This window comes from Ambystoma mexicanum, chromosome 5p, assembly GCF_040938575.1.
Source record: "Ambystoma mexicanum isolate Mex_15411 chromosome 5p, UKY_AmexF1_1, whole genome shotgun sequence".
NCBI classification, from domain to species: domain Eukaryota; kingdom Metazoa; phylum Chordata; class Amphibia; order Caudata; family Ambystomatidae; genus Ambystoma; species Ambystoma mexicanum.
Genome location: NC_090930.1, coordinates 889,194,191 through 889,219,926, shown reverse-complemented (window position 1 = coordinate 889,219,926; position 25,736 = coordinate 889,194,191). Strand labels below are relative to the sequence as shown.

General features: G+C 48.6%; 1 protein-coding gene across 1 annotated transcript in view; it reads right to left on the bottom strand.

Annotated features, from left to right (window-relative positions):
* LOC138480595 (polycystin-1-like) overlaps window positions 1–24,897 on the bottom strand; it is a 137,787-nt gene extending 112,890 nt beyond the window's left edge. Inside the window, exons 1-2 of the mRNA XM_069612305.1 lie at window positions 22,578–24,897; window positions 18,478–18,728 (exon numbers count right to left, since the gene is read on the bottom strand). Of these exons, the coding sequence (XP_069468406.1) occupies window positions 18,478–18,728; window positions 22,578–23,892 (1,566 nt within the window). The 5' untranslated portion in view covers window positions 23,893–24,897. The remainder of the gene's footprint in view (window positions 1–18,477; window positions 18,729–22,577) is intronic.
* Window positions 24,898–25,736: the final 839 nt, after the last annotated feature.

The following is a 25,736-nucleotide window of genomic DNA, read 5'->3' as shown; positions in this document are numbered from 1 at the left end:
GGGAGGAGTGGATCATAGCTTGCATTTTTTTTTATCACACACAATCAGAGTATCCATCCATTAATTAAATTTTCTTTATTCACTAGTCACTATTCTATCCCTCCAACCATTATTAACTGACCCTGGGCGTGTATTAACACTAGGGAATGCTGGTGAACCGCCTGTCAAGGTTGAAGGATACGAGAGAAAACACAAACCCCAGTCTCAATATAGAGTTTACAAAAAAGAAGTTAACTCCAACGTGCAAGTTCCAGGTGATGTAAATCACAGAAGTCCAATTATGCTATGAAAAGATAATTGTTTTCAACTCTTGTTGTGTATCAAATAATGTCTTTATAGTATTGTCATATGTTGAGTAAGATCAGCCGACACGCGTTTCGACCGACATGGTCGTTGTTAAGGCAAGAATCCTGAAAATGTAGTCCAAAAAATATTGAGAAAATGGCTGAAGCGGTACAAGGACTAAATTGTCCTCAGCTTCGAGAAAAGAAAATATCCTTTCCTGTTGGTAATGAAAAAAATGTCTTGTATGGTGAAATCTGAGTAGCCAAATATAGGGGTTAAAATCCCCATTAAGAGTATCGTGCGCGCCAAAACCTATGCACGGATGCAGCAGTTCCATACACTCATCTAATCTTGCCTACAATATTTACTGGCGGCATTAACAAGCGCACTGTCTCCTGACGACCCCTAGGTTCTCCATTTATCCAGTCTCAATATAGACATGATTTTTAACAGTCATGTTTTCAAAATTCAATATGAAGAGGCAGAATGGGTGAGCACGGAATGGAGTTATTTCTCAATTTGTAATGCTCCATTCTCATCTGCTCATGAACAGTTAAAATCAAAGCAATCGAAGCTGTCATCCGTTTGGCGTTTGGGTATCTCAGACATGGTCAACTGTTTCAGTGTTTTTTAAATTACCTTTACCACTTTCTTCAGGACCAAAAATCACGTATCTGTTGATTCAATAGAGCAAGTGGTCAAAGGTCTAGAGCATCAGGCCACAAGTTCGTGTGATTCCCCTCATTTCACAACTGGGCACCACTGAGTGTTCTCATATTCAATATGGTGCGAGACAGTGACATATATAAAAAATCAGTTTACTGGATTTTTCTTTTCGATTTCAAAAGTTGTTTTCTCATATGAAGTTGTGTCGTCAACGGGGAATCCTTGTATTTTATCACCAGTGACAGGCAGAGAACAGAATACATTTGTATGCTTGGGCTGCTCTTCATAGCACTGAGGTACCCGTCTTTTTGTGGTTCCCACTGTCCTTGAACCATCAAAATTCTTGTAGCAAACCCAATTGCTCCTTATAGTCCACTGTGGTTTGGCTGCTTTGTAAAGACCGTTAAAGATGTTTCTGATCACAGAGGTCTTTTTCCACAATTCTTGATCCATTGTTGGTGGCAGTAGAGAGCAAGGTTTTTGTTCTGCATGTCGCATTAAAAGTTTGAAAGTTTAATCCAAGCCTATCTCTCCATGTATGCTCTAATGCACATTCCCCTCATTGTGGTATCCGTGTGGTGGACTGAGGACTCCATAATGTTTGCTGCTACTTGTCTAGCCTTAACCAGGACAGATGGAAAAGAAACCTCTCAGATTCCGGCAGCTCTTTCCAAGTTGCTGATTGGAAGCAGTCAAAATGTTGACGTGACTGGTTCGTCGCAAATTAAGATTCGAATTCTGATGGCCCCAATTAGTCCAAACGTTTTTCTTCCAAAAAGTGCTATGTAGGAGAATTATTATTGTTTGGGTACTTCTTGAGCGTGAACTTAGCTTGAGGAACTAATGGAGCGCTTTACAAGTCAAAGTGGGAAAGAAACAGTGAATGAAGCAGAGGTACGGAAAATAGAACTTTGACCATTTCCACAATAGCACAGCTATTGCCACCAATGCAGACTGCACATGCAGCTGTGAGGCAAGGCAAACCTTCTCAGACCAGACTGGATGATAGTGGGTATCAAAGCATTCACTGGGCCTCATTACAAATCGCCCGTTATGGAAACAACGGTGGCGGTAAACCCGCTGCCACCGTTGTTACCATGCCGGGCGATCACAACTCCTGCAGGCGGGAGGTGATGTTCCCGCAAGGTCTGACCTGGCAGGTTTAACACCGCCCGCCTGCAGGCGGACGAGGAAACACCGGCAGCATTACGAGATGCTGCCGGTGTTTCCATGATGCCCATTCCCATTGAGTCCGATAGGACTCAATGGGAATGTGGATTAACACCATTCCGCCTCCGTGATTCCCGGAAAACCGGGGTTGTAATGCCCCAGTAATTCCGGGAATCACGGAGGCGGAATGGTAATACGAGTCCGGCGGTAACCAGGCGGTTTTACCGCCTCGGTTACCGCCGGACTCGTAATGAGACCCACTGACTTACGTAGCATGATGAGGTGCAGGCCACATCTTGATAGCCTCAGCCAGAACGCCATTCTTTAGATTTATTCCAGATTTGATCTCTATCCTGATACCAAAAATTAGGAAATACCTCCATCTGCCAAAGGACTATTAGGAACAGTAGTATCCAGGTATCCCATGAAGTCCAGAATCCTTTTATTATGTGATTGTGCTGACTTGTGATTACCCTCATTACATTACCCTCCTGCAACTGATCAGCTGTGTCTTGGTGAACACGCCTGATCAATCCTGAGGCTACCCAGCCCCAGGAGGGATAATGGACAACAACGACTGGAGGTGGGACTGCAGGTAGAGGAGGATGCACTGGAAATGAAAGCGCCACAATTGGCTCCTCGTAGCTGAAGACCGCAGCTCTACGTAATAAAAGCAAGGGGCAGTCACGATGTGAGAATGCTCAAAATGATGTGGCAGGAATTCGATTGGCTCTATCCGGACTGTGTGGGAGCTCAGAGTGGAAACCGCTAACTCATAAGCATGTTCCTGACGTTTTAAGGACCCAAAATTATGCCCTCTCCCCCCAGATGTATGCACAAGAGTGGTCATTTTAAGCACCACTGTGAGATCCAGCTGACATTTGGAATGCAGATACGGGCACCACTTGACTCCAAAAGAGTTTAGGTTTCCATCTACCAATGCAGTGAATACCAGTAATTGTTGGAGGAATCTCCAGGGTTATAATCAGTCGAAGGCAAGAAATCTGTGCTATAAGTCTGTTAATCTTCAGATCGCAGGTAACCTTACATCTTGTATTAGGTTTGGAAAGTCACCCTGCTTCAAAGTTAGTGTATGCCGGTACGGAGAGCCTTGTGGTCAGAGGGTGAGAACTGAATGGTTTCTAGACTAAAACATTAGCTTTGTGCACCAAGCGTGCTGAAGTACCGATAGCCTCATTCACGCCGGTCCTCTCTCTGAAACATAACTTCTAGTGATACAACAAATGTCTTCAACTCATCTTTGATGCTGAATTTAGTTGCTTTGATAAATTTGTGCAATCTGCACGTCTACATCTTTGGCAACTATGGCATATTATGTACTTTAGTCTATAAACGTCATACTAGTTGAAAAATAAATGTTTTTCTTTAATTTCTAGATCGCTCCTTTTTGAGGTTTCTGCTGTTCTCGTAAATGAGGGAATGATGCATGCATAGTTTTGTTTACTGGAGGTAAAGAAGCCAGGGCACATTCAATTAAATTTTTGAAGTCTGCTTCACCTAGTATAGAAAACTCAGTTCCGTGCATATACAGTAATAAAAAGGAATAATAGTCCCATGGCAACCTGTAAATGAAAAACCAATATAGATATGGGTTAAGAAATGATTCTCTTCATACAATGCCCAGTTCTAGGTCAAATGTGTTCATGCAAAATGTTGCAAGATACTTCACTGCGACAATGGTATAGACAGATAATCTAACTAAAGTAGGCTTGAATGCAGAAACCATTATGCGAAGAAGCTAGAATGACTGATGTGCATTTAAGATGAACATTGATTCAAGTAAAGTGTTGGCAGTCTGCAAAAGGTTTGACACCTAAAAACCCACCCACACTTGCTCCGGACAATGGAACAATGATAGTAAACATTGATGCAAACAGGGTAAGGGAAACCATAAGTCATTGACAAGACCCATTATTTTAGAGGGACTTTCACAATCACCATGCAAAAATATCACCACATGGAGACAACCGCCAAAACATGGGTACTGAAACGAATTAGAATTTATAGAAAAACGTGTTGCAAGAATTAATTTTGAACCAAGTAAAATAGTTTATGAGGACAAGCGGCATGTGATGTCTGGACTTTGTTTCTAATCTGATTAGAACAGTTCTGATAACTGACATTGTCATATTTCAAGCAAGCTAAAAATGGCACACAGGAACAGAACCTGAAGCAGCCACAGGAGATCGGCAGAGAGAATGGAAAACAGGATTGACAAGTGTTGGGAAGGGTGCAGCTCTCCCCCACCCCGCTTTTAAGTAAGGCGAGATGCCTTTGAGTTACTGTGATGAGCAGGGGGCGGGGGAGAGGGGGCAGTGTGAGGGACGCCTTCCCATCCAGCAGGACCCCATGCTATCAGCCAGTTATAGTGTAACCATATGATGTGGCCCACGGCACGGGCGGCATCGCTATTTTGCATAGATATTAATAATCATAGGTAGAAAAGAAGGCTTGTTGTGTAAATGCGGCAGTACATGCACTAGGCACAAATTCACGAGGCCACAGAGATCGTCAGTCATGCCCGAGCTCCCATGAGGACATTTCACAGCCCCACCTGCAACACTGTTTATTCATTGCTCTTGAAAGTGTTGCAAATATGTGTCTTTCACCCAAGAGGAATGTGCCCTACAAGGCCGCGATCAGAGACTGGCGCCTGGTGTGCATGTTCTCAAGTTGGCCAAAGCATGACCCGGCCCATTCCCGAGTGACCACCAACCATATAACTGACTAAACCCTAAGATCTGCAAATTCCTTGACACCAGGTGCCCTTTGATCACCAACCCCAAAGTAACAGTCCTGAAATGTTCAAAGAGGATGGACAGGGCGTACTGTTGAAGAGACAAGCGTGTGATTTGTATTGCGAGATGCTGGGAGGGGTAAATTATAGTTAAAAAACAAGGGCAGAGACCGTGGAGCCGGATAGCGTGGAGGGAGTGACTGAAATGTGTGGGTGAAGGTTAAAGTGCCCCAGAACCTCCCGTGTGTCCATCTTAAGGCCTGCCAAGTGCACAGTATGAATGATAAACAAGCTGTATAGTAGGAGTATAATTAATTTTCGGACCTTCAACGTGAGATGAGCACCGCAGAAACCACGTGATGGAAGACAGACGGACTGGGCTGGGACCAATAAACTGGCATCCCATATGAATAAAGGCAGCACCTGCATAGGGTGCATCCAATCAGCCGCACAGGTTTTTACTGTATGTTGATGCGTCACTATGACGCTGTGTGCCTTTAAAAGTATCTGCTTGTACCTCTTTTTGGCCGAACGTTCTTAGCAGCAGAGTTCTTTGCTTGGTGCTCTCATCTGCGTGTGAGATTAAACGTGTTATCCTTACCAAGATCGATTTGGGCCTTTCTTCCCTACCGGGTTGTATTCTCTCTGGTGTGAGCATTCAGGGGCATGCCTTCACAAGCACTCAACAGGCTGGACAGCACTTACGGTGAATGTTATCTGGCGTACCACCCGACGATGAACAGAGATTTTCACTTGCTTCCAGAACAATCAGACTCTAGAATACTGTGGTTACACTGCAACCAGGTTTTCTTTAACTATGCACACTGAGGTGGCGTGGCTAACTGCCAAATGATGGAGACGTAAACCTCCATCGCTCCTGTGCCGCCAGCCGAATCCTGCATCCATCCTGCGCATCTATCCACCCCAGATGGCTTAAAATTCTCCTACAGCTGTGTGACTATATGCTGCATCGATCTCCGACGAAAACCGGAGCGGAGGTGCTGTAAGATCCTGTAGAATTGTAGTTTTGTGGCCGCGGCCTCCGCACCGGGCAGCGCTCCCAAGATGGCCGCCGTGAGACCGATGTAAGCAGTGGACGGAGAGATCGAGACGCGGCAGCGGAAGGCGAGCCACAGTGAGGTGTACACAGGCCTGCCCTGGGGCCTGGAGACCGCCTGTGGCAGCGAGACACCGATCCTCCTGGGGCCTGTAAATACGAGGGACGGGCCCCCTGTGCGAACCGGCGCACGTGCTGTGGTACCAGCGCTCCTGCCCCTGAGGCGATACTGCACGACCAACTGTGCCCTGGCTGCTCTGCGAGTCGAGGGGTGATATGGCGCTGATCCGACTTCTGCGACAGAGGGGACACTTTTGTGTGCCGCTTACCCTCCCCCAACGGCATCCATCGCACACCGAGACGCGTCAAGGCCTGCTCACCGGGTCGGCCACTACCAGATACACCGCCTGCAACGGCGCGGATGCTCCAAATCGCGTAGAGCGCCTGCGGAGTCATCTACGCCCTGCAGTCACTGACACCTGCTGCTCAGTTCCGGAGAACAACTGTGCAGTAAGGAGAGGGGGGCGGCATTGGGCGGGGGCTCGAGCTTCAAGACACTGTCGACCCACCCGACCCCCCCCCCTTTTTTTGCTCGTTGCCACGGCCCTGCTGAGGCCCTGGGGTTCCCTCTGGATCTACGAAGCGAACAGGGGCCCGGGACTGGAAGAACCCACTGCCTGACTAACATCCTTGCCCCGACCCTGCCCCACCCAGTGAAAGGAACCACGACACAACAGACCCGGGTGGGTCCCAGTGACTGGTGGGCGCACTGATCGCAAAGTGTCCTTGGGCCAACAACATCACAACTGGCGCAGTTCCCTGGGTGTTCCGCCTGCGCGACGCCTGGACTCGGCGACAACATTCCTGGCCCAGCAGCAACACCAGCCTCTTGCCCCGCCACTGTCCCCACTCGCTCCGCCCAGATACCCGGCAATGGGGAAGGATAAACCCAGGAAGACCTCTACGCAGAGCAGAATTGAACAACGCTACCATGCCGGTGACTCGCTCCCCGGAGAGGTTGCAAATATCGGAGTTAGACTGCGTGGAAGAGGATATCTCCCTCAGAGATATAATGAGTGCCATTGCCAGCTCCAGAACTTCAATGGAAAAAAAGATGGCCAGTATCAGTGTGGACGTGTCCCTACTAAGACATGACCTGCAAAGGCTGACTTACCGCACTGGGGAGGCGGAGGCACGAATTTCGGAAACCGAAGACAGCCTACATGGGATAAACCGAAACGTGTGCGGCATGATGGCACGCATCAAGCTCCTGGAGGCTAGAGTGGACGATAGCGAAGGCAAATCCAGGCGAAACAATGTTCGCATACTTGGCCTTCCCGAGAAGGCGGAGGGGGATTGTATGGAACTATTCCTCGAGGAATGGCTTGTGGACGCATACAACGCGCAATCCTTCTCAAAATCTTTTTCCATCGAACGGGCCCATCCCGTTCCGACTGGCAGGGTCACCCCGGGAGAACCGCCGCACACAGTTATCGCAAGATTTCTATAACTATAGAGATAGGGATATGGTGCTGCAGTTAGCGAGATGGAAAGGGACAATCACGTATAATGGATCAAAAATCGCCTTCTTCCCTGACTTTACCAAGGAGGTGCAAAAGCGATGCCAATCATTCGATCCGCTCAAGAGGCGCCTCCACTCACTGGGTGTCAAATACGGACTGATCTTTCCGGCCCAGCTAAAGATTTACCACAAGGGGACATTGGTGCATTTTACAGATCCCAAAGAAGCGTGGAGTTGGGCCGAGAGGCACATAGATGGAGTCTGGAGCCCTGGTAGAGGGGGGGAGGAAGAGAACGCAATAGACAACATTCTGAGCACCCACCCGACATGGACTTGCAACAGCAACAACAAATTGAGAATCAGTGCCAAGAAAACAGATAAGGAGCTATAACAGCCAGTGAAGATGCCTGAAACATTGCACAAGTAATGCAACGGAGCTCACGCGCCATAATGGAAACCGAACCATAAGGCATATCTAGGCTGGCAGCTGACCGAAGAGCCGCCCCCCGATCAAGGCAAGGAATCAAAAGTTAGTTTTGATTGGTTGAATGTTTATATTGGGTCGACAGATGCTTCAGTTGGTGGTGGAGTATGGGGTGGGGGGAATTGAGGATGATGTTTTTTTCTGTTTTCAATGTTTAGCATCCAAGGGCAAGATGAGTACGCTGTACAGACCAAACGCGGTACAACTGCCGCATATACAATCGATGAAACACATGCGCAAATCTACGACCCAAATGAAGTCATGAGCAATATCGTCGATCGCATGCACTTGAGAGCCAGGAATCCCAACACCACCACCACCACCACCAAATTGGCTTCCTTTGCGTCAGCACTGGGGCTGTGTGACGCGTGGAGGGACCTGCACGCTGAGGTTCGACAGTACTCTTTTCATTCTGGGGCACACGCCTCAATGTCCAGAATAATTCTTCTTACCATGCCAAAATATTCATAAAATATCCAGCGCATTCTTCCTCCCGCGGGGGATCTCCGACCACTCCCCACTGGTACTCGAACTGGAAATGGCAAGATCACGACCGTCCCCCCTTGTGGAGGCTGAACACCTACTACTTGGGGTTCTCAGACCTTCAAGAAAAGATGGAGGCAGCTACTTCCAACTATTTTGAGTTGAATGCAGGCTCGGGTGACGACCCCAACACACTATGGGAAGCGTACAAAACAGTCTTACATGGTGAAATCATCTCATGGACCTCGGCAAAAAAGAAGGTACAACGCGAGAGAATCCCCAAAGCCGAAAGCGAAGTCACGTCCAAGGAATTAGATCACATTGCCAGAGACACCCTGGAGACCAACAGAGCCCTTATAATGGCACAGCAGAAGCTCCACAATTTAGCCTTAGACTGTGCCAAAAAGACACATTGCTATGAAAGCGCGGCTGTACAAGACGGGAGAAAAAGCAGGCAAAATTCTCACATGGCTGGAAAAGCGTGACAAAGGACAACATAAGTTGAAGTGCATCAGAACCTTGAATACAGATCTTGTCTACTCCGATGTCGAGATTGCAGAGCGCTTTGCAGAATTCTACGAGGACCTTTACAAACCCCCCCACACCAACGCTGCAGTCAGCACCATACTGAACGACATTGACATCCCAACACTTACCACAGAACAAGCTACCACTCTAGACAACAAAATTACAGCTGACGAAATATCAACAGCCATTGCCCAACTCCAAACGGCAAGACCCAGGTCCCAATGGGTTCCCACTTGACATCTGGAAAAAGCTGAGCCATCTAGATATACCCACGCACTTGCTCAATATGTTCGAACACTCCCTGGCCAAGGGGCGAACTCCCACCAGACCTCCGTAAAGCCACCATCGTAGTGATCTCCAAAAAGGGCAAACCCCTGGAGGAATGCACCTCCTACCGACCCATATCCCTAATTAACAGTGAAGCCAAAATACTAGCCAAAATACTAGCCCAACAGGCTGCAACTGGTCATTACGTCACTGATCCATCCTGACCAATGCGGCTTCATGCCTCAAAGGTCCACGAGAATGAACATTCGCAGGCAGCACCTGGCGCTGGAGAGAGCACCTGCTTTGCAACAATCACTTGCATTGTTGGCCATAGATTTCGAAAAAGCATTCGATTCAGTTTACTGGGAGGCCTTATGGGCAATAATGCGCAAAATGCAATTTGGGGAACCGTTCATAAAATGGGTGCAACTTCTCTACAACAATCCAACGGCGGAGGTCAGAGTAAATGGGTGGCCTTCACATAATATCCGATTAGGAAAAGGAACCAGACAAGGTTGCCCGCTCTCTGCAATGGTGTTTGCACTGATAATGGAACCACTGGCAGTCCTTCTGTGGGACATCACCACGTGGACTGGCTTCAGATGGGGGGCGAACTGGGAAGAAATGATAGCCCTCTATGCGGATGACCTCTTAGTATATCTGGGCGACCCAGCGACCTCCTGCCCCGTGGTCGCGCAACTACTGACTAACTATGGAATCTTCAGTGGACTCAGAGTAAACTGGTTCAAATCTGTGCTGTTTCCGGTAAAAGGGGTAGACTGCATACCAGCATCAGGCTCCCCACATCAAGTAGAAACCACTCAGTTCCGCTACCTAGGCACTCTAATCACCAATAGGCTGGATAGCTATGTAAAACAAAACCTGCATCCACTAGTTAAGAGATACGAGCAAGATGCAGCCCACTGGCAAGCACTGCCACTGACATTGCTAGGGAGGGCGGTGCTATTTAAAATGCTGGCCCTACCCCGGTTCTTATACATCCTCCAAAACGCCCCTCTCCATGTCCCCACCGAAGAGTGCCGTAGAATAGATGGAACAACACGTAAACTCCTTTGGGGTGGGAAACACCTGAGGATTGCCCTCAAAACTCTCCAACGCTCAGTCTGGGAGGGGGGGAATAAGACTTACAAACATCCAGATCTACTACTGGGTGACACAGATGGCGACAGTCAATGATATATTGCACGGAGACCCGTCCATTCCACACATAATAGCTGAATTAGCTGCATGACACGGCATGTCCCCGCTTGAAAGCCTCTACTTTAAACAGACTCGCCCTCCTAAATGCACGACAGTGGCGCATACAGCCCTGGTGTGGAAGGAAGTACACAAACACTTAGGCCAAAGTGAAATATCTGTAAAGAGACAGAAACCCTAGAGAGGAAGAACACTATAACCTGAAGAGGAGTGATGAGAATTTAAAGAGCGAGTTTCAGAGACTGGGTATTGCTACCCTGGGAAAAGGTGAAAACAATCCTATATGAATCAAGATGTTTTTCAAAGTTCAAGAAGTCAAGCTCTGAGGAGAAGTGACAAAAGTATCAAAGTCTTGAAGGAGCTACATGAAACGATTAAATAAGTCACCAGAGAGTATTTGAAAGGAACAAGTTACTTACCTGTAACTGTTGTTCTCCAGCATGGGTCTGGCATGGATTCACATGCTCATGAATATTCCCCGTCGTCAGGCTGGGAATCCTCGGTAAAGAAAAAACCAGTATCAGTTTCGTTTCTGATCTGTCTTTCGTAGTAATAACCAATCACTGGTCTCTGCGTCATACTGACCACAGCCAATGACTGCCCTCTACCTAAGCACCGCCTCTGGCAGCCATCTTCAGATTTGGAAGCACGTGAAGTGGCAGTATGACCAAGTGAAGAGCCGCAGAGGGGTAGGCGGGAGGGTTCGCATGTGAATCCATGCCAGACCCATGCTGGAGAACAACAGTTACAGGTAAGTAACTTGTTCCTTCTCCAGCATGGGGTCTGGCATGGATTCACATGCTCATGAATAAAGAATACATAGCAGTACACACATGCACAACCACGGGAGGTGGCAAAGGCTCAACATTAAGCATCACATCAACTCAACATTAAGCATCTTACCTCCTCACCAGGCTCACCTCAGGCGAACAGGTTGCGCAGCACTGCTTGGCCGACCCTGGACTCCTCCCTGGAATCCCGGTCGACGCAGTAGAATTTCGTGAAGGTGTGCGTCGACCTCCACGTAGCAGCCCTGCATATGTCCAGCAGGGGCACACCAGATAGGAACGCCGTGGTAGCTGCGATCGCTCTGGTGGAATGGGCTCTCGGACGGCCAGGCAGCGGTCGGTTTGCCAACCGGTGACAGTACATGATACAGCCGGAGAGCCATCTGGAGATGGAAGCCTTCGAGAGAGCCTTCCCCTGATTGACAGGTCCAAAGTTCACAAAGAGTTGTGACGTCTTCCGAAAACCTTTCGTGCGGTCCACGTAGAACTTCAGCGCTCTAGCTACATCCAGCGAGTGCAAAGTCCTCTCAGCCGGCGACGAAGGCGACGGGAAGAACACAGGTAACACCAAGGGTTCGTTGAGATGAAAGTCCGACGGTACCTTGGGCATGAAGGAGGGGTGCGTCCTGAGCACTACCCTCGTGTCGTGGAAAGTCAAGTACGGTGCCTTGCAGGAAAGGGCCTGGATCTCTCCCACTCGTCGTGCGGAGGTGATGGCCACGAGAAAAGCTGTTTTCCACGATAGAAACTTCAACGGGGCCGAGTGCAGAGGCTCGAACGGAGGTCCCATGAGTTTGGTCAGTACCACGTTGAGCTCCCACGCCGGGGCCGGAGCCTTCACCGGCGGGAACGATCTGAACAGTCCCTTCATGAACTCTTTCACCAGACGATGAGACCACAAGGACGTCCTGCCCGTGGTTCTGGTGTATCGGGAGATCGCAGCAAGATGAATCTTGATGGACGCGTGTGCCAGACCAGCTTTGGCCAGCGTCAGCAGGTACGGCAGCACTTGGGGAGCCGTAATCCGTAGAGGGTTAATCTTCTGTGCGTGGCACCAGACAGAGAACCTCTTCCATTTGTGTCCGTAGCATTTAAGAGTCGAGGACGCCCTGGCCTTTGCAAGAACCTCTCTGCAGTCGGCCGGTATGTCGTATCCTCCAAACTCTAGCGCTGCAGGAGCCAGGCCTGCAAGTTCAGCGACTTCGGGTCGTGGTGGAGGATGGCGCCTCCTTCCCTGGAGAGTAGATCCGCGTCCGCCGGCAGCTTGATTGGCGGGGACGCCGACAAGTCCAGAAGGTCCGGGAACCATATCTGCCTCGGCCACGCAGGTGCGACGAGGATCATCCTGCACCGTGACCTCTTGAGCTGGTTGACGAGCCGGATTAGCAGAGGCAAGGGAGGGAACGCGTAGAGGAACAGGCCCTCCCAGGGGAACGAGAAAGCATCGCCCATGCTCCTCGTCTGGGGAAACCTGCTGGCGAACCTCCGGCACTTGGTGTTCGTCGCCGTCGCGAACAGGTCGATCTGGGGTGTGCCCCACCGTCGGAAGAGGCGATCCACCAGATCCTGCCGTAGTTCCCACTCGTGGCACGAGCGCAGCTCCCTGCTGAGTGAGTCGGCGATGGTGTTTTTTATCCCTGCCAGATGAAACGGCACCAGAAGAATCCCTTGGGCGACGGCCCAATGCCACAGGTCCTGCGCCTCCTTGGACAGCGCTGGGGACCTGGTTCCGCCCTGTTTCCTGATGTAAAACATGGTAGTGGTGTTGTCGGTGAAGATCCTCACCACCTTGCCCTTGAGGGACGGAAGGAAGGACCTGAGGGCCCAAAACACTGCACGGAGCTCCAGGACGTTGATATGCAGGGACTTCTCCGTCGGGAGCCAGAGTCCCCTTGCGTGCAGATTTTCGGTGTGCGCTCCCCACCCTTCTAGGGAGGCATCCGTGGTCACAGTCACCTGGTGGGCTGGGGTCTGGAAGTCCATGCCCGCCGTCAGATGCGCGCGGGTGCCCCACCACCGTATCGCTCGTCGGAAACTCTCGTCGAGCTTGATCCTTTCCTCGAAGCTGCCCGTCGTCTGGATCCAGCGCGCATCCAGGAACTCTTGCAACGGGCGCATCCGGAGCCTGCACATGGGAATGAGGTAGATGCAGGAAGACATCATCCCGAGGAGGGACTTGATGGACCTCACCTTGGCCGCGTCGGCCACCAACATCCGTTGCACCTTGCCCAAGATGGTCCTGGTCCTCTCCTCCGACGGGGAGGCCAGAAGGGACACTGTGTCGAGCCTCGCTCCCAGAAACAGTGCGACTTGCGCGGGCACCAGGTGGGATTTGGCGTAGTTCACGGAGAATCCCAGGTCCGTGAGGAGTTGGACGGTCCTTGCCGTGTGGACCACGGCGAGCTCCCTCGTCTTGGCGCGGATGAGCCAGTCGTCCAGGTAGGGGTAGACGTGAATCCCCTCGCGGCGCAGCTGCGCCGCCACCGGTGCGAGGCACTTGGTGAAAACCCTGGGTGCCGACCGCAGTCCGAAGGGAAGGGCTTTGAACTGGTAATGACGCCCTTGGACCACGAATCTGAGGAATTTTCGGTGCCCCTTTAGGATGGGAATGTGGAAGTAGGCATCCTCCAAATCCAACGACGATAGGAAGTCTCCTTCCTCCAGCTGACCCAGGACGTGCTGGAGGGTGACCATCCGGAACTTCTGCGCCTTGATGAACTTGTTCAGGCGTCGCAGGTCCAGGATGGGGCGCCATCCTCCCGTCTTCTTCTTCACGAGGAAGTAACGCGAGTAGACTCCGGAGCCCCGAAGCCTCTTTGGGACGAGTTCGATGGCGCCCTTCCTGAGCATCGCCTTCACCTCCAGGAGAAGTTGAGGGACGTGAAGTTCTTTCCTGGCCACGGGGGGGACGCGCGGGCACCTTCTTTGAAACTCGAGCGCGTGGCCCCGGGCCAGGGCGTCCAGCACCCAACGGTCGGTGGAGATGGACTCCCACACGCTGACGAAGCCCGCCAGCCGGCCTCCCACCGGGGTGCTTCGGTGGGGGCCCGACCCCACGGCCGGTTCAATCCTGCTTGGACGCGGCCTTGCCGCCTTGGCCCCCTTGGCGACGACGGCGGGGGCCGCCAGACTTGCCTCGTCCTCTGTAGGCCTCTTGCGACGACGAGCGGGCCGCTTGACGGTAGGAAGCGAAACCGCCGCCGGAACCTTTGGAGGCGCCCTTGCCTCCGCCGCTCCGAAAGGGCGTCCGCCGTTGCTGCAGCACTCCAAGGGCCCGGGCCGTCTCCGTATCCGCCTTGATGGCCTGAAGGGAATCGTCCACTGTCTTCCCAAACAGGTTGTTCCCGTCGAAGGGCATGTCCAGGACCCTGTTCTGGACGTCCTGCCGAAAGTCCGTAGCCTTGAGCCATCCGCGCCGTCGAAGGCAAACGCCGTTGCCCATCTGGCGGAACCCAGTGTCGGCGATGTCCGTCGCCACGGTGATGGCGTGGTCCGAGGCCACCTCACCTTCCTGCAGGATCTCAAGGGCCTCCGCCCTCTTGTCGTCCGGCAGAAAATCCAGCAGGGGAGCTATCTTGTACCAGAGTTCCCTGTCGTAGCGGGCCACGATAGCCAAGGCGTTGGCCGCTTTAATCGTCGTCGCCGCCGACGAGATGACTCTGCGTCCCATGGCATCCAATTTCTTTCCCTCGCCGTCCGGCGGGGAAGTCGCCGTGGAGGCCGCACCCCCCCCCGCTTTCTTCCTGGCTGCCGCGGAGACGACGGAGTCCGGGGTAGGCTGCGCCCGGAGGCATAGGGGGGCCGAGTCCGGGACCCGGTACTTTTTCTCGTACCGGTCTCTTTTCGCTGGCGTCGTGGAAGGGTTCTTGAGGAGGGAAAGGCCCTCATCCCAAATGTCGTCCAACAGAGGCACTGCGAGGACCGTCTTCCTCTTGGTCTCGCGCCGTTGGTAAAGGAAGCCCTCCTTTTTCTTCTCCTCAGGGCAGAGTTGGAAAAGCTCGGATGCCCTGGCGATCATTGAGTGGAACGATCCAATCTCGTCGGGCGGAGAAGCCCTGGGGGGAGGCGACGACGGAAAATCCTCGTCGTATGCCTCGTCGTCCGTACCCGTCGCTGCCGTGTCAGTCCCCGTATCATCCCCTCGGGTGGACGGGGAGGAGGGCTGGATGGGGCGCGATGGTTGAAAAGGAGGCGGTGGATGGATCCTTCTTTTCTTGGTAGGGGGAACACCAGAAGGTCCCGGTTCTGGATCCCCCGACGGGAGAGGTTCCTCCGTCGGTAACGGTAGTCTCGTCCTTATCTCGGAGCATAAGGACTGTATAGCCAACAAAATGGCCGCTGAGTTGTCCTGCGGCGCTGGCAGAGGGGAATCCGACGGGCGAGCAGGGGCCCCGTCGGTATCCTCGACGATGTCGTCGTCGTCACCTGCGTCGGGGCCCATTCCGACGGGCTGGTCTTGTTCCACGCCTAGGCCGTGGCTTAAGACCTCGATCAGTTCCTCTTCTGAGGTTGAGGCCGAATCTCCGACGACGCCCTGCCCCCCCTTCTTCCCCACGGAGGGTTTCACGGGGGTCCTATCGATGGGCACGAAAGAAGACTCCCTCCGAGGAGGCAGGGAGATTCTGGGCCCCGAGGCCGCCACCACTGGTGCAGCCTCCACAGGCTGGGCCAGGGCCGCCGCGACCGTTTCGATAGAGGGCTTGGTCGAATGGATCAAGGCCTTCACCACCTTAGGTGCGCTCACCGCCTTATCCTTGAGGGAGGGGGCACTGCCACGCTCCTCCTCTGCCTTAGAGCTCGACCGGGGTCTCTCCAGGAGCTTCGCCGGGTGCTCGGCCTTCCTCTTACCCGACCCAGAGCGTTGGCTCGTGGTTGATGGTGCCGGGGAGGGTGCGCCCTGCCTGGCGCCCGTAGAGCCCGACCGTTCGGCGCTCCCGGTGCCAGCGGACTCGCGGTGCTTGGCCTTATGTTGGGCCCCCGTCGCCGGGGCGCCCTCAAAGGTCTTAGAAGACCGCTCAGATTTCTTCTTCTTCTCGCCAGACGGGCTCTTACCCTCCAGCCAGCTGGCGAGACGTTGATGGCGGTCCTTCATGGTCCGTTCCGACATGTTGCCGCAAAACGCACAGTCCTTCTCCACGTGCGTCTTGTCCCCATGAAGGCAGTAAAGGCAGAAAGAGTGTTCGTCCTCCTTGAAGACGTTCTGCAGCTGGCATCCAGGGCAGGCCCTGAACAGCTTTCCGGGCGTCGAGCTTCCCTTCTCCTGGGCCATCTCCGAGACCGGGCCTGAGAAGCTTCTGGAGTCCTCCGAAGTGTAGCTCGACGAAATCTTCACCCTTGAGGGGCACAGATGAATCCGACACGGGTCCCCGTTGATCGGATGTAGGATCGGTGGAGCTTGAGGCTCTTTTGACCGAAAGAATCGAAGTTTTTGTGAAAAAGCGCGAAAAAATAGCACTAACGCTCGAGAGCAATAGCACGAGGATCCCAACACATGAACGTGCGGTAAAAATCTGAAGATGGCTGCCAGAGGCGGTGCTTAGGTAGAGGGCAGTCATTGGCTGTGGTCAGTATGACGCAGAGACCAGTGATTGGTTATTACTACGAAAGACAGATCAGAAACGAAACTGATACTGGTTTTTTCTTTACCGAGGATTCCCAGCCTGACGACGGGGAATATTCATGAGCATGTGAATCCATGCCAGACCCCATGCTGGAGAAATAACATTAAGAAGAGCCAAGAAAAGGAAACTTGCAAACAGCAGGCTTCAGGAGAAGGGAGTCATTTTCTTGTCTTTAGTTGGTAAAATAGTGGTTGGGTCAGTTGTGGTTAGTTTGGACTATCAACACTCACAGATGACAGACGAGCACCTTAGATTGATAGGTAGGGAACACCCTATAGAGATTGGGAAAGTTAGGCATTACATGTATTCTTTAATAAAAAACTATCTGTGAAACGTCCCTAAAGAGTCAGTGTCCTCCTTCTGACCCGTCACAAAACATACAGAACACCCAAAACTAGAAATTCTGTGTTTCCCTTCAAATTCATTCTGACGGGCTTTGAGGTTAATCCTCAAACTGCTAAGCAGAGAAGTTATTGATATTGAACTGGAGCCAGGACTGACATTTTTAAAACACAGGTTGCTTTAAGACATTAGCATAAGGGGTTTTCCATATAAATTCCTCACAATGCTTACTCATTTGAAAGGATGCCACTGCATATTCATGCTAAATTGAATCGACCTCTCTCAGACTAACAACGTATACACTATTTCAAGAGATTGCAGAGAGATGACCCCACGTGTGCATATAAAAATGCACATTGAGCATTTTTTAAAATATTTACAATGAATAGGTCCCAGATCTATTGCGGCACATTGCACAATACATTTAATGAAATACACCCAGCTGTGAAAGAGCAGTACATTGCATGTTCACATAGCCCTAAGACTGAATTTGAATACTTAATGCTCTCGGCATAATTGGATGTGCATTATTTTCAATTAAATATTTCTAATATTATTTGTCTTTAGTTGAAAAGGTGTGTATTATGAAAGTGCAGTGTGTGGGAGTGGAGGGGAAGTACAAAATCTACCAATATTAATTATCAATGTGCCAATTTCAATGAATGTAGATCGAGGAGAAGTTCGCAACACCACCTAAGCCAGAATGTATTTCCTCTCTTGTAGCCAAAGATAGGGATCTACGTGTGACCTGAAATCGTAGAGTTGAATCCCGGCATGGTCAACGCAGATATTCATCCTTGCTAACTTACACACCATTACATTGGGTAATGATGGCAGCAATATGAATCCGGGGGAATCGGGCATGGGCGCTTTGTAAAAAAAAAAAAAACATGATGGGGCACATATTTTTCGCGTCCCTGCAGTGTTATGGAAGGCGCTAAAGACCGGTGTAAGACTGTTGACGCCTGTCTTAACAACCTTTTAACACACCATGTGATTTTCCTTAGGCATCGACTGCAAAAGAGTGGGATAAATAGGTATAAAGACGATTTTGACGGTTTCAACACTTTGGTCCACTACGTGTTGAGAATGGTAACACTTGTAGGCGGGATCGATTAGCACAGAAGGGCAAACTAAGGAAGTCCCGTATGTGCAATCATTTTTCAAAATGAGACCCAATATCATTTGTGCAACTCTGCCCTTGTAGGTGTCCTTAATATTTCATCTCTGTGCATCCACATCCAAAACTGGAGTTAGAAAAGGCCACCTTTTAGGCACCCTGGCTTACCTTTAGTGTAAATGCAACAGGTTCTCCCATGGCTGCAACTGAATGGTGAGAAAGGTGTTGGCCTGCTGCTCCTCGCTTCACATGTATCCAGCTCTGGATGCTTGCGGTTGATGCCATATTGGTGACTGTAAGGTAAACAGGATGCAGGCCTAGCTCTCGGCATCTGTATGCAAATATAGGGCTTCCAGAATAATTGGTCGAGTTGTTGGCAAGAGTCCACTGGTACATGTAATGGTTTTGCCACAGGAAACCTGCACATTTGGAAGTACATCAAAAGCACTATTTCAATTGTGAAAATATGCAATCATAGCAAACTTAGAAAAATGCTACTTTCGAGACCAATGTGCCACATCCTGCAACCCACTGTCATACAGTAATACTAAGCAAGCCTTTGGTGAAGCAGTGGCCCTCTATACAAATAACATGCTTTTACTGCACACCAAAATACTGAAGCGATCTACAGTATCCCTGCTATGGAGCACTCTGCCTCAGCCTATACAGGACATCACATTTCCGAACCGGTACTATGTAAAAACTTGAATAATAAGCCAAGATGATATTGAAGCAGAATGGAAGAAAAATAATGTATCCGTTAAAATAATGTATACGATTAAAATACAGCAAAAAGACCAAATAAGCACATTAACTATAATTAACTAATTTGTACAGCAATACTACAAAATGTTTAATACCTTTGTGATTAAAACGTTAAATATAACCGTTTGAATTCCACACACCCCTCATGCATCCTCCCACCACACCCTACGCATCCCCATCTTCCGTCTACCACATCAATTGCCTTCATTATGTAGTAGAAGCACTACAGAGTATATAACTGCATACTTAATTTTAGAATGGTTTTACATTTAAAGTAATTTGCAGTGCTTAGCCTTGAATTTTGATAGAGTACATTTTTTTCAAATAACGCATTGTAAATGCAATTTTAGTTGGAGGTATTTTCACAAATGGTTTTACTTTTGAGAGTGTTTCTGGGTTCTTTTCACCTTGGGTCTTCTCAAACCTATACTTGTGAGGTTTGGATGTTGGGACGCATCCCGAGATGTTGTCATTCTCCCGAGGGGAATCCCCTTCCCATGAGGCCAGGGTGGCGAGGCCACTACCCGATAAATCCCCCTGCGTCTGGTACTCAGCAGGAGGATCTTATGGGAAGAGACCTCCCCTATGGGGACAAGATAGAACATCTCGGGAGAAAGTAGTATACCCCACTCTCCACCCATGCCCTATACAACCGTGCACTCCTTAAGCCCCACTTCCATCACAAACTCTTATATTGAGGATAGGCCCATGTACTTCTGTAAAATCTGTGAGATTGACATAACCAAATGTACTGGGACGAAGAAGATCTTTGAGAATCCTGAGAGTTTTCCTGCCCTAGTATCGGGACTTGGTAGCGCATAGGAGGAATAAGGACGGACATGACAACTACAGTCACATGTATGGACATTGCACCAGGGCGGAGCCAGTGACATAAAAAGAAAACCGAAGGACGACTAGAGTGTTCAGCCAGCGATGAACCCGGGAGTTTCAAATCGCATCCCGAGAAGAACCAGGCGGAGCAGTAGACACACACAAGCTGTGGTGTAAGCAACCTCCCCTCCAGACCCGACAACCAGAAAGGCAATGGCACAACCATAGTCAGACGGACCGTATGGTCGAGTTACAACTTCAAGACAGTGAAACAGAAAAGCTGAGCGCAGACTTAAGAAGCCGACGAACCGGTAAAAAAGGAATGCTGGTGCTGCCATCGAGACACCTGATTCCAAGAAGAACCAGAGTGCTACCCAATCCCAGGTACAGGGATGTTTGGGAGGCCCGGTAGGGATGCAAGGCAGGCGGCAAGTGCGTTTTGCATCCAAGAAGCGCTTGCTTGGCCCAGTGGCCTGACAAAAACCACCGACCACCAGAAAAGGGTCTGGGATCCAAATGTGGAGAGAGTTGGAGAAGGGAAAACCAATGACTACTCAAGAAAGTTTGAGACCTATATCAAAATCATCTTACGAGTCATCTTCCTCATCGTAGTACTTGGTATAGAGGGAAACCAAGTGACTCCAATCAAAGAAGAGAAAAAGCCGGGCTCGTGGACCCTTCTAAAAATTGAGAAATGTGTGTTTGAAGCTATGCGATATGTAGACCAGGGGAAGGGAGTCATTCTTCCTATGCCAAGTGACATGCCAGGCCAGGAGTAGGGAGGCATTCTCTTGACCAACTCAAAAGGACACAAGACTCTTTGCTAACCAGGGGAAGGGAGGCAATCCCCCCAGTGGTGTTCAACTGTGAAACCAAAGTTATAAAGACTTTCTGATACAGAGTGTTAAAAGATAGGCAGTGGGTCTGCCAAGGAAAAGTGCTTCAACTTTGCCTTTTTGTGTTGGACAATTTTTGACCTGGGGAAGGGAGTCATTCCGCTAAGTCAAAGCCTAGAAGTGAACCTCTATCGAAAGTCCAAAACAAGCAAGTCATTCTTCAGGACCAAGAAGCTCTACTTTATTGCTAGTTTACATTTAAGTGTAAGGGACAGAAGCAGAGTTTTTGACACAGGACGGTGGACTAATGATTTACACAGCTATTTTGACAGAACCCTTAGTGTTTTAGTTGAGGCAGGGGAATCCCTCAGAGTTAGGTCATGTCTATGTTCTTGACTGATAAAAGTCTATAGCAATCATGCCACCTGTGCGTCAATCTCCTCCTTCTGCGCCCTTCCAATGTCTAGTGAGAAGGTTGTGTATTCACAGATTTTTCATTCTCTCTCACACAAGCCATTCAACACTGGAAAGGTATGGCTTGCAGAAAACATTCTCTTGACATTGCATAGTGTCCAACTCCCACTTCTGTATGACAAAGGTGCAGGGTAAGCCAGGGAGCCTTCTAAATGGATAGCTGCATTACATGTAAACCTCCACACACTGATGTTTTGGCAATTCTAGGTTTTTATTCTTTGTAAAACTAAGAAATATATTGAAAAGTAACCAATAATTATTTTCAGTCTAGCGCCAGCTCAGGTGTTATAGAATACTCTCATTTTGATTGAAGGAAAAAGTGTTATTTTTAAAATGTTGTATTAGTAACCATTCTGTCGTTTTGTCTATGCATAAAAATATCCATGTTTTGATTGGCTATTTCCCTTTTCCTCTTCAAATAAAACAGGGCCGGCAGAAGGGAGAAGCAGAGCAGGGGATATCTGGGGCTGCAAAAAACTGTTGAGCCAGGAATAAAGTGAGTGAAGGCCGGCAGAACGGGAAGATCTGGAGAAGAGGAGAACAAGACCACTGGGGAAGAGGAGTCCAATGAAGCAGAAGTGAAAAAGAAGGTCTGACTCGTTTAGCGCAGAAGATGATCTGAGAACGACTTAGTGCAGAGTCTTGTTAAGGATGCCATTCAAAAGGATCTCCAAAATTGTGACTACACATCAGTAGTTATGGCTGGCCGGCATTCTCTGTATTGCGAATTGGTAGCTCAGCCATCGTTCCAGTCAGTTTGCTAATTTGATATTGATCATGCAACAAGTTTGGTCAACCAATATCATGTATTCAACCCACCTTTGATTTAAACACAATATATGTCATACAATTATTTCTCCAGGCTAAAATACAAACTGACATACTGCATGCATTTCTCTGACGCAAAAGCATCTTTAGACTAAAACACAATAAAGGTAATGTGTTGCACAAATTATCGTATTATCCCCCCAAAAAACTGGATGTGTCAGTCAAATCTGTAAGCATGGCAATTCAAAATCTCCGCTTTCATTTTTTCTTTAACTGCAGAAAAATGTCTGAAGGACTTAAGAGCTCAAATAGCAGAACTAACGCAAGGAGGGATGCAATATTTCCACCTTTCAGGAGATGAATCATTAAAAAGGTGGTAGTAAAGGAGGGACAGGTGTAATTTTCATAGAACCTTGGGAAAGCGGTGGTATGAAGTAAGCCTTGCAAGAATATGGCATGCTAGAAACATCTAGGATTTCTGTTACAGCTTAAGTTTTGACTTCAAAACACTCTTGTTTTAATTCCTGCAGTGGCACTAGAATTTTCCTAATAGAATGGATTCTGGATTGGTTGCATTGGGGAAATAAAACTCACCATTTATCTTCGCAGCTAAAATGATGTCTTCTCCAAGTACAGGTTGGTTCACTACTTGAATAGCAACCAAGTGAAGCTCTTCAACCACTGATGCGTTTACCCAGAGAGTGTACATGGACACCTGGTTTGTGGCCCGTAAAAACACTTGCACTGTTCCAGTCTTGTCAAAGGTATGCGACAACTCCAATGAAGAGCTAGGCAAACAGTTTTTTGAGTGAAACATGAGGGTGCCATTCAAAAACACTTCGAGGGAAATATTACTTCCTGAAGAAGTTGTTACGCTGATAGCTGTTGCGTGGTGAACAGTGATGATGTTCAATAAACTGAGAAGCAACTCCCCAACAGAGTCCTGAACTATGACCTCTAGACGGGCAATGGCACTGCTGACATTATTCTGAGCAATCACAGTGACCAGAAACAGTCCGGGCTGAGGAAACCTGAATCTTGCGGTCAGGGCCGCACTCCCCAGCAAAGCTTCATCAGGCTTTGTGATCCACACCACAGTGATGTTAGATCCTTGGCTGACAGTTGCGTCCAGATGGATGGAATGGTCACTCTGCACATACCTCGGGTGGGAGCCTGTGATATTAAGGTCCATTATAGCCTCTTGCGCTTCAATCTTCTCAGTGTGTCTGCTAGTACTAATCATATTAGAGCACATTACGGATAGTAAGTAGAAGCCTGGACTCCTGAAACAGGTCGTAAAACTCCATTCTGAGTTCACCAAGCTCAAGACAGTCTCATCATTCTTTGTAATGTTCCACTGGCACTTAGACCCGACATGGCCGACTGTGCTCTTGGCAGAAAAGAAAGTATTCACTCCCGTTTGAACAACCTTCTCCCAAGCGGGGAATGGAAGAATAGCACTTATAGGCTCAAAAACCTGCACTTCTTGTGGGAGAGATGTGGTCAACACATTTGATTCCAAAGAAACACTAACGGTTGGAGTATAGTTGCCCACCGTCCTGTATCGATGGAATATGTGAAAGTGCATCACACATCTGTGCAGTCCATAGCTTTCAGACAGGCTGAGTGTGTCCAGGGCGTCGGGGGCATAGAAATCGTCACTTAACCTGTGCAGGCGTGCTTTTCCAGGCTCAAATGAAATGTTCAGCGCCAGTAGTTGGCGCTCCGTGGTGTGCAGCTTGATATCAAACCTTAGGTTTTGTTGTACAGCTGCAAAATATCCATCTTTACTCGTAAGAGTCAAGTTGAAGAGAGCCTTTTGTACAACAGCCTTGAAAACAAGGAAAAATAGATTAATGCAAAACAATAATATGTTTAGATAATGCTGCAACATCAATATACAACACATTTCCGAGACTTTTTATATTCCTTACCGATCAGCAAAGTCCTAGGCAATCTTCAAAACCATGCTACAGTAAAAGCTGGAAACGTAACATCATCTAATATCACTGCCTTTCATGGCAACTGCTTGCCACCACAGAAACACCAACATTGTGTGCAGTCACCTCAGTGGCAAGTATTGACATGTGCCAAAGGTGCAGGGTTGGGGGGTTCCTATGGGGAAAGAATAAAGAAAAACAACCTGTTCTTTGGGGACAAGGGACCACAATACAGTTTTGCCGCCTTGTTCCAAAGCACATGAAAAATACCAATTTACATATCAGTCTGGTTCAACCCACAAGTCAGGTTTAGCACCAAAATGCCTAGAAATTCTCCCCTCGACTCGAGTACCAGCAGCAACTCCAGGTGTGTTGTGTCACAGTGCTGCGAATGCCGTTTTCTAAAAATAAAATTTGATGGAGCAAAAAAACCCAAAGAAAAGCAAGATAAACTGGAATTCGTACACTGGTTGTGTGGCTGAAGATGATAACGCCTACTGGACCATTCAAGTCCCTTTGAAAGAGCAAGGCAAATACCCCCTGTTAAAAAAATGTATTTGCCTCATTCACTCGTTCACAGGACAGGCAATCCTATGACTGTCAGCCTAATACAGAACACAGGGTTTGTTTGCTGTATTAGGATGGCATTCATAAGACTGCCTGCCCAGTGAACGTGCGTTTCAATTCTCTGCTCTATGTCAATAACAAGCTCCCAGTAGGGTGCTTGTTCTTGATTACTGCTGCAAGAGCATTGAAATAAATAACACTGTTTCTGTATACAAAATTGATGCCTCCAAGTTGTGTAAAATCATATCAATCAAACTATAGAGCAGATTTGCTGCTCATTTCACATAGGAATTTTTTTTATTGAATATTTTTTATTAGAAATTGTTTTAAAACATTAAAATGTTTGAAAGAACTTGCCCTTTAATTGCGCTTTTTCCCCCTGCAGTTACTATTCAGCTCCAAGCAGTCATGTACCAAATGTATAATATGTCAAGCATATGTCTAGGACTGAACTAGAATATGGATATGGTTGCTCTTGAAACAATCAAGATTTTTGGAAGAGCTCTCCAATGATTATGTTCGATGGGGAATAAGCCTGGAACAGTGATGATTGTGTTCAAATAGAGCCACTGTAGGAGGCCTCATGGAAAGGCTTGGTTGGCTTGCGGACAGGCCACTGACCCAGGCACATAAATTGACCAATTGTATAATTAAGTGATAAGTGTGGTACCAAAATAATCAGACTGGCATCATAAAACAGTTAAATTGATGCTGCAGATTATGGTGTTCAGTATCTGATAATCTACCCCACAGAACACTATGATATTTTCAAAACTTAATTAAAAACCAAATAAAAAAAGATTTGAGTATGAAAATTGACCTTTAATTTCATTCATTTCTTTTATAAAAAAAATCACAGCGAAAGCAATGCATTTTTGGCACAAAAACACATTTCAAGCTGTAACCTTTATGATAGAGCACAGGACATGGGTTGTTTACAATGGGGTGAGAGAATGTGACTAGAAGACCAGCTGTTGCAGGGAAGATAAACCAGGGACTCGGGCAAGAAAGAATGAAATGGGATGGTGGAGAAGTGCGAAATTAAGGATGGAGGGGTGATGGACAAGTGTTGTAGGGTTGTTCGTGAAAGAAGGTAGAGAGGAAACAGGGTAATGCAGTAGCGTAGAGTGGTAGGAAACAGGTTTTTCATAAAGGAGGTCGTTGAGGTTGATTTAAACAGTGGTAAAGGTGGAGTAGTACGGCGAGGAAGAGCATTCAAGAGTAGCGGAGCAAGGAGAGAGCGCGA